This window comes from Danio aesculapii, chromosome 4 (assembly GCF_903798145.1).
Source record: "Danio aesculapii chromosome 4, fDanAes4.1, whole genome shotgun sequence".
Taxonomy (NCBI): domain Eukaryota; kingdom Metazoa; phylum Chordata; class Actinopteri; order Cypriniformes; family Danionidae; genus Danio; species Danio aesculapii.
In genome coordinates this window covers 12,750,463-12,760,434 of record NC_079438.1, presented here as the reverse complement: position 1 = coordinate 12,760,434, position 9,972 = coordinate 12,750,463, and the positions used below count along the sequence as shown (strand labels likewise).

At 35.2% G+C, this 9,972-nt stretch overlaps 1 protein-coding gene across 1 annotated transcript in view; it reads left to right on the top strand.

Moving 5' to 3' along the window:
• The first annotated feature begins 894 nt into the window (after positions 1-894).
• Positions 895-9,972, top strand: part of LOC130222051 (gastrula zinc finger protein XlCGF57.1-like) — a 429,619-nt gene continuing 420,541 nt past the window's right edge. Inside the window, exons 1-2 of the mRNA XM_056454676.1 lie at positions 895-947; positions 1,390-1,539. Of these exons, the coding sequence (XP_056310651.1) occupies positions 1,455-1,539 (85 nt within the window). The 5' untranslated portion in view covers positions 895-947; positions 1,390-1,454. The remainder of the gene's footprint in view (positions 948-1,389; positions 1,540-9,972) is intronic.

Here is a 9,972-nt window from a genome sequence, read left to right as displayed (position 1 = left end):
AGAGTAGGAAATATGTCAGCGTAAGATCATTTCTTCAGAAGGTTATCAGACTTTAGCATTAGTGACGAGATTTATAGTGTAAAAAGTGCAAATATTACATGAAAATATTTGTTAAATAATCTGATTATAAAGGCTAGATTGTTTGCACAGGTATATTTTCGACCTTTTTTATACAGACTATTTACTGCATTCAGCTCCATGAACAATTTAAATTATATATTTTTGTGAATAACCTAAATATTAACTCAAATAAGTCTTACAGACTTGAAATTAAATAATTATAATCATTGATCCTGCCACTCTAAAGCTTTCTTGACAAATTAAGTTAAAGAACTGTTTTATTAAATAATTATAAAATGATTTATATGCTTATAAAATATACAAGTTTTAAAACTGACATTGAATATCCTGCTCTTTCTGGGGAACCTAGTAAAAGTGTAGCTCATTTATTTTAGGATATATATTGGAAAGTTTTAATTCTCTTATAGTTTAAAAATAAACTATAGATTGCAGAGACTGTATTCTGTTTTATTTGCACTGTAAATCTTTTGTTGTAATAAATAAAATAAAAAACGATGATGACGCAATGTGATCGGTCATCATGACTGCCGCAACTCTGAGCCGTGAACCTACTAATTTCGTTGATCACCGGCTGCAGCTGTGCTTCATGTCGAACGCACCTTAAGTGTATTAAAAAATTTTTTTAATTGTATTAAAAATGTTTAGAGTAAAGGTTTTGATCAACTCCAAATGCTGAATGTAGGTCTTTGTATGTTAGAAAGTGTAAAGATATAGTGTAAAGTGAAAAACATGGGAGAAATGTATCAATAAGTCATGACTGCAAGAGGAAGCGGCAAAAAAGCTTAACAAAAAAGACTTTTATTTTGGCTTGGCGTGTGACGTCATAAGGCAGCGCCGCTCCCGCACTGTAATTCGACTGGAGAAAGGTTTGTTTTAAAGCGTTTACATAAATATAAATCGATTGATTAAAGTTTAATTTTTTTCAATGCTAAGTTTTGTACCTGCTGTTGACAACATTATTTTAAACCTTTATACAACGTAGTACTATTTTACTCACAGTAATGAGGGCTATTGTTGAACAACATAAATGTGTGTAAGTGTTTTTATGAAGGTTTAATGTATTAAATGGCATAATGCCATTCAATTCTAAGTATACATCACTATATAAGAAATGGAGTAATGTTACTAGTTTTATTCAGCTAACTTGTGGTGATTGTTTCTTGTTCGGACTTACTCTTTTACCTGATTTCTTTTTGTTTATTACTCTCAAATAAAGAAACTGTTGAAGAGAAGTTATTTTGTTTCTGTTCATTGTTTTATTCATTTTAAACAGAACATTTTTTATTGTTTTGTTCATTTGTTCAACAGGATAAAGTGTCCAAACTCAGAGAAAAACTCCTGCTGAAGCGACTGATCTCCACACTGTTATAAAGATGGTGTTTATTAAAGAGGAGAGTGAAGATGTGAAGATTAAAGAAACATTCAGAGTCAAACAGGAAGATCTGCAGGAACAAACAGGTTAATTTTCATTCTCAAAGACCAACTCAGTCATTTGATCCTCATTCAGATATATTTTAATAATAAGAATACTAAATTAAATCCATCTTGCAGCCCTGAGTGTGCTGCCTAGTTCTCCTAAATGCACATAAGCACTCATTGAAAGACAGGAATGAGTTTCTTTGTTACTTGTTCTCGTGTCTTTTGTCATTCTTTTATGTATTATTAGTCTCCCATTTTCTCTACCTTCTTAAGGTTATTGCTTTTCTTATTCTTCTACTGTTTGTAAAGCATCCTTGAGCACTGGCGCTATATAAAATAAATAAAAACAATAAATTAAAAAAGTTTAACTGAGCTGAGGATATTTGACCTACAGTATTCTCATAGAAGTTATCTGCTTTTACAGTGATAGTGTTGGCTTAGTACTTTCCAGTTGCATATGTCACGTTGATCACAATTCCCTTTTTTATCAACTTCTTTATGGGTTTAAACTTGTTTCTAGTAGTTGTTACTAGTTCTCACAGATCGTATCTGAGTTAGAATGACATCATTATTATAATAACTAGTTACCAGGACTTTTGTGTTTAAACAGGGTTTCTGTGGGGTCTTAAATTCCAAAATCTAAATTTTAGGCCTTAAAAGTCTTTAACTTTTTAAAACATTTGTTCATTTTATTTATTGATTTTTTTCAAAGAAAGTTTATGTTTGGAAAAGTGTATGGATACAAGTAAAGCTTGCTTGTTTTTACACAATATTTAAAATCTTTTGCTAAGAAATATCTAAAATATTATAATTTTTTTATCATTCATTTATTATTGTATTATCAAATGTATTAAATCATATTTTTTTTGATAGAGCAAATAAAATCTTTTCCATCTGGGGCATTTGAAAAATTCCTTTCCCTTTATGAGTCTAACATTTCATTCATAATTGTCTTGAAAATGTCATAAAATTCTTGCATTTAACTTGGTGAAACCTGCAGAAACCCTGGGTTAAAGTATGTCAGAAAGCGTGGACGCCCCCAATATTAAATATGCTGAATGACACTAAATTGAAAAGAATGGACACTAAAGTAATGAATTAATATTAAACATTGTACAGTATTCTAAACTATATGATGTTGCTGTGGGACGACGTGAAACAAAACAAACAAATTATAGTGGAACAATAACGTTTAGCATTGCACTGACTACAACTGGCCAACAAACTAGTCTAAAAATGACTTTTGCTCCATAAGAAACGGATTACAGCATGCTGATGATATGCAAACATTTGAGTGTAAAGTTCGTCAGTATTGACCATATTCTTCTTGTACCAGCAGGCGCCGCCATTGGAATCTTTTTGCCTGAATTTTTTTTTTTAAGAATTAATTTTTGGATCCTAAATACAGTGTTATGCTGCTTAGGCATGAGACGATAACAGTTTACAAGGTATACCACAGTTTGGAAAAGTCAAGCTTTTAAAACCTTGTATATCTAAGGTATATCTAAGTTTTTTTAGGACAGTATCTCCAGCAGAAATAATATCTAAAAATGCAGTTTTAAATAGTAAAGAAATCTGTGTTTCTGAAACAAAAGAAGACAGCAGAAGTCAATGATTCATTTGAATGATTTAACCTGATCACCATGCCTAATGCTGCTTGATGTTGCAAAGTCAAATTTTCATTTTTTTTTTTTTTCTTTGTATAGTCATGAACACACTTGTTTGTAGAGCAAGTAGTGCGACCGTTTTCTGCCGTTTATAACTCCTGGTCATTTCTCCAATTGTCAACTGAATTGGAAGTGTTAAAACAATAGCATATGAAATCAGGTCACTATGACATGATTTGACAATTGTGGCTGTTTATCATTGTACTCTGGTTATCCTGAGATCTGATGCTGAGTATTCTTAGGGATTTTCACACTTTAAATGTTTAACCCTGGGTCATTCTAACCCTCGATAAACAGAATCCTGGGTTATCTGTAATCACGTTCCACAATGCTCATGCTATACCTGGTGTTCATTAACAGACGGTCCACATTTCCAAACCCTAGGTTAACATTAATATTTGTATATTTACGTTGTCACTGTCCCTCATTGGACAAACAGCAGGTCACCTTTTTAGATGGCATTTCTGCATCTCGTCAGGTATATAAAATGTCATCTTGCAAGTCTTCAGCTAAGCCTCAGGACATGCGCAAAGGCAAGAAAAAGACAAAAGTGCAACTGAATGAAAACAAGTAGCAAAGTATGTCATCTCTCGCCATCCCCTCATCAGCTCCAGTTTACAGCAAACGTGACATTAAGCATTTGCATAAGTTCATTTATTCATTTTCCTTTGGCTTAGTCCCATTATTCATCAGGTGTCGCCACAGCGGAATGAACCACCAACTTATCCAGCATTTGTTTTAAACAGCGGATGCCCTTCCAGCTGGAACCCAGTACTGGGGAGCATTTGCACTAGTTATATACAATAATGCAAACTCACAAATATAAGCGTGAATTATGCATACCTAATATGAACGTGCAGGATTTGTCTCAATCACGTCTTCTAAGAAAGTGAAAAATGTTTAAATCCAGTAGTAGATACACATGAGGGAACACAACAGTAATCTAGAGCGAGTGCATTTGATCATTTGCATTTAAAGCCACAGGCACAAATAGAGCTTGGTTTTCCTCTGACCCCCAAAATTAAATATTCTGCAAGGTATATGATCTGATTTTAAGCCGAAACCTCAGACACATTCTGGGAACACCAAAGACTTATTTACATCTTGTAAAAAAAGGTTCATAATAGGAACCCTTTAAAGGGATAGTTCATGCAGAAATGAAGATTTCCTGACCATTTACTCTCCCTCATGTGGTTTTAAACCTTTATGAGTTTCTTGATTCTGTTGAACGCAAAAGAAGATATTGTGAAAAAACGCTGGCTTCTTTTGTGTTCCAGAAGAAAGGAAATATTTAAAACCACAAGATGGAGAGTTAAGGGTAAGGTCATTTTAATTTTTGGGTGAAACATCCATTTCATGCTTGTCGCTTTGTGCCTTCATACTAAAGTTCACTTTTTTGTTGTTTGTTTAAGACCTGATGGTGCTGAAAGAAGAGACTCGTCAACGGAATAAAATGGAAGAGAAACAGCAAGACATAACGACTGATGAAAAAGCCACACTGACTAAAAAGACTTCACATGGAAGACATCTGAAATCCAAATCTGAGTGTAATTTCAGCTGTAAACAGAGTAGAAAGAGTTTCAGTCAAAAGCCAAACCTTGATGTTCACATGAGAGTTCACACTAGTGAGAACCCTTACACCTGCGAACAGTGTGGAAAGAGTTTTCCTAAAATCCATGACTTTAAAGCCCACATGAGAATTCACACTGGAGAGAGGCCGTACACATGCAAACAGTGTGGAAAAAGCTTCTGTCATGCAAGAAACTTGGCAGTGCACAGGAGAATTCACACTGGGGAGAAGCCTTACTCTTGCCCTCAGTGTGGAAAGAGTTTTAATCAAAATAACAACCTTGAAGTCTACATGAGAACTCACAATGAACGAAAAATATTTACTTGCACACAGTGTGGGAAAAGTTTTGCTAAAAAACAAAACGTTGACCTCCACATGAGGATTCACACTGGAGAGAAACCTTACACATGCACTGAGTGTGGTAAACATTTCACATATAAATCCACATTCAATAACCACAAGAGAACTCACACTGGAGAGAAACCTTACAGATGTACAGAGTGTGGTAAAAGTTTCCTAAATAAAACCACACTCGATAAACACATGAGGATTCACACTGGAGAGAAACCTTACAGATGCACAGAGTGTGGTAAAGGTTTCAGATGTAAAAGCACACTCAATCACCACAAGAGAACTCACACCGGAGAGAAGCTGTTTGCATGTGCTGAGTGTGGAAAGAGCTTCACAACCAAACCTAGCCTCATAAATCACATGAATGGTCACACTGGAACCCTAGTGTTCACATGTGGTCAGTGTGGAAAGAGTCTCACACGCAAAGACGCCATAAAGCGACACATGATGATTCACTCAGTAGAGCGTTTTAGATGCAGTGAGTGTGGAAAGGACTTAAAACATAAAAGAAGCCTCAGCGCTCACATGAAGCTTCACAATGGAGAGCAGAGTCCTCAACATTTAGGCCTTGTCCACACAAACACAGGTAAATTCAAAACGGAACCTTTTTCATGTAGTTTGGTTGTTCATTCACCAGAAGTTTATTTATAAACTACTTTTGAGAGGATCACATGCTTATGATTGTCCACGGCTGGTCCTGCATAAGCTAACACATGATTCACCAATCAGATGAATCCTGACTCACTATAAATAATCAGAGTTTCTTACTTCAGTTATCTTCATCTTGAAGAATCCCTCTCCCACCCCTACTCTCCCTCCTTTCTAGATTGGTGCCAAATGAGTTGCCCATAGTCGAGCTCTTAGAAGCCAAATATCTTCCTTTAGCCATCTCTATATCTGTCATTAGAACAGAAACAAGTCTGGGGATTTCATCAAGATCTACCAGAGCTCAAACTCCCCTCTCTCCCTGCTAACGCAAGGGAGTCCAGGGCTTGAGGATCTTATGAGCTTAGGGCTCTCTCCCGGGACAGCATACCAAACAAGTGTGAACTCTTGAATACATATCAAGTTACTGGAAATGAAACCCTTTGAACACCTGAAGATGTAAACTCAATAACTGAAGAGGGGTGAAGATTTTGACAACTGTTTTGTAGTGTAGATCAGGGATCACAGCCCAGTACCGGGTTGTGAGAGTTGCTACCGGGCTTCAAGAATGCAAAATAACTCTATATGTTGACAGACTGTGTGGCTTGTTTCACATGCACACACCTACAGGAACTCAAGAATTGTGACCCAACCAAAGCAGTTGGGTAATCTCTTACTTGAAGATCACTGATGAGAAACTGCACTATTGTCTTCAATAAAGTTTTCTCCCCATAAGAACTTTGGTCAGCTTGCTTACTTTATGTATTAGAGTCATTTATATATTGGTGAGCCACCCAAGAACAGTTTAGTCAAGTACAGCAAAATCTAACAATGTGTTTCAACTTATTATGAACCAATAATCATATTTGTGCACACTTGCAAATTCTTTATTAATTTACCAATCAAATGGTCAGCTTTGAAAAGAGAATTAGAAAGATTAGAGAGGAGAAAATGTTTGTGGAGATACAGGGAACACTGTCCTACACCCTTAGATTGTGTTTTTAATTATTCACATTGTTTGATTGTCTTGTTGGCGAATGAAAGTCCGGCTAAACTTGTGTGGTGTGAACTCGCCATAAGGCAATGACAGTGACCGACTGATGCAGACTCCCTAAAGCTCTGTTCAGACTACACAATGCCATTTGCCAGTTACGACAGATCAGATTTGTCAGATTATGAGATTTTGACTTGATCTAATCTTGATGCGTTGTGGGTAACAAATGAAGACTCAAACACTACACATTTATTTTGATTGACTAATTTGAAAAAAGAAACAAGTTTTCTTCATAAAGATAATTAAACTTTTCTGTAGACAACTGGTTGACTTTAAAGATACGTTCATGTGAAAACTCACACATTCCTACAAATAAATCAGTGTATGGGAAACCCAGTGTCGCTATTGTGAATGCAAACATGAGTGATTTGTTAGCTTACATGCTAATACCAATACTACAAAAACCTGCATTTATGAATGAAGAATTTGGCAAAGCATAAAGGTTGTTAACCAGGTAATGCTGTGTACAATGTTCTTTAGTTACACCAAGTTTAATTAGTTTATAGCAAAAAGCTTTTACATGGATATTGACATGAGACATTCTGCCATGTACATGAGTAAATGCGATTGTAGAAAATATGTTCAGTGGTTTCAATATCACTCTCACAACATTGACAATTGACAAGAGTTATCCTCAGTATCACATTTTAATCTCAGGAATTCTTTTGATGGATACACATCATTAATCATTTTAAACTGAAGCTCTTTAATTTTGGGGAGAATTAGATAAGAAATGTAACTTGTTCTTATTTTTTCTAATTCCTATGAATTAACCCTCTACTGCACGGCTTAACCATATGGCAACATGATACTTATGTTCATTTCCCTGCCACTGTTTCTTTAAGACCAACATATGATGTGCTTTGGTTAAGTCACATGACATGCTGTGTTTTTCTCTAGCACGATTTCTGACAGACTGATGTTTATTGTGAGGAGTTGCTAAATGCAAATGTAAACGTCAAGAAAAACAGGATCAAATTATGTCAGATCCACAAAAAAAATCTGAAACATCACCTCCAGTTAGTCATGATGACATATTCACAACTCAATTTTTTTTTTATCAAATTAGTTTTTTTGTAAATCGATCAACCTTATGTGTTACCAAATGGCAACACTGTGCAATAGTGGAATGTGCAATATTGCAATGGGTTAGCTAGCTAGCAAAGTCAGCTGTGAACTTTTAAGTTGTAACAATAACAACATGAAAGCTAGTAATATAATGTTGATTAGTCATGTGTTAATGGCATTTGCATTATGGATAAAATCTAGTTTTAATGGCAATACTATTTTTGAATAGATATGAATACAGGGAACAGTGTATTAGCGAGCACCACCATGTTCTATGGTAAGTGAAAGAAGAAAAGGACTCTTCCTGCAGATGAAAATGAGGATGAGATGGGTTTAAGTGACCATGAGAATGATGCAAACTGGACATTTGATAGAGACAGTTCAGGTAAGTTAGCTCAGATGCAGATAAGACAGGCGTAGTATAGTATTTAGTATAATATATAAACATTGTTAGCTAGTAGCTACATTATTCTGATGCATCTGGAAATACTAGACTTGTTATTTATTTGTTATAGTATTTACTGGAGATTTTATGTTGTATATATGATAATACAATATTAGGTTTGTTTTTAAAAATTTCAGCTAAAAAGAAAAGAACAAATGAAAGCTGTTGGAATAGGAGTTGTGGAAAGGTATGTATAAGGTGTCATTTATAAGTTCTGTGTTAAAGCTTATAATGCTGCAACACCAATTAAATCATTTTATACAACAAAATTATTAATTATTAGGAAAGTTTTAAATTTGAAATTTCTGAGTTAGATCAACTGTTGGACGTTGTTGCTTTATGGAAACATATCATTTCAAGAGTTCCCACTTAGATATGCTTGGCGTATAAAGCAGGTTTGGCATGCTGTCCCGGGAGAGAACCCTGAGCTCGGAGATATTTGAGCCCAGGGCTCCCGCCCGGTCGATAAGCATATCAGGAGATCCGAGATCAGGTAGGTCTCGAGAGCTCCCCCTTTTTAGAAAAGGGAGGAAAAGGAGGAGAAGGGGTGGAAGGGGGGATTCTTCCAAATGAAAATAAAACATTAGGGAGAAAATGATCCATTTATACTAAACTAGGATCACTCTGATTGGATTATTACTGATTACAGATGAGTGGCCAGACGTGCTCAATCATATCACATGCTCCTCCCGAAATTAGTTTATGAAACTTCACAAAGTACCCTAAAATTTTTTTTTTTTTTTTTACAGATTTATCATAATGCATGCGTTAGAGGGTTAAAATCTTTACAAATAAAATGAGGTCTGAGCTGATTAGGATGAAGCCTTTGAATAAGAATATTTCTTAAAAACTTATTACATTTTGTGTCTAAAACATTAAGTGGCCAAAAACAGATGAAGAGAAAACTACAGAATAGTGTGAAAGAATACCTCTGATCAACACTATGATGTTTTTAGGAATAGCATTAATTATTGAGTAAAACTCTTTAGGGTGAGAAGCAAAACCATGTTTGAAGCAGAAGTTATGGTTACTCTCACCCTGAAGGCATCAAAATCTGAAGCATGGTCAAGCACCTTGCGCATCAGTATGAGGACGTGGTGCCCCTTGACGATGCTTAAAGCCTCGTATAGATGTCAATGCATCTTTTAAACCTGGTTTATGCCTATTATTGCAGTTTTCTTATTTAAAAAGATGTAATTTTTGTTTTGTTCATAAAAAGCATCTGTTAACTGTAAACAAGAATAATCCGCTCAAAGTGTCCTCTGTTCAACATCATTCAATGAAGAGTTTAACATCACCGTTGAGTTCACTGAGTTCAATTGTGCTCCATGAGGTGTGCAGCAATAAGTGGTAGGTTAATGCTGCATAATGTATTTTTTTATTGGAGGCTAGTTGGTGTTGATAAATATTATCATGTACTTCATATTTAATTAGTGAAAGTATCTCTCGCTCTCTCTCTCTCTCTCTCTCTCTCTCTCTCTCTCTCTCTCTCTCTATATATATATATATATATATATATGGTTGGCATGTTGTTGTTTTGACCTGTTGATGGGACTCTCTCCACTAGCCCTTCAGTGAATAAAGCATGTTGGAAGCTGTAAGATGGAATGGATTATTAAGCTTAAATGAGTGTATTTTTCTCTTAAGGACAGTTGTGGATGCCTGAAATTAA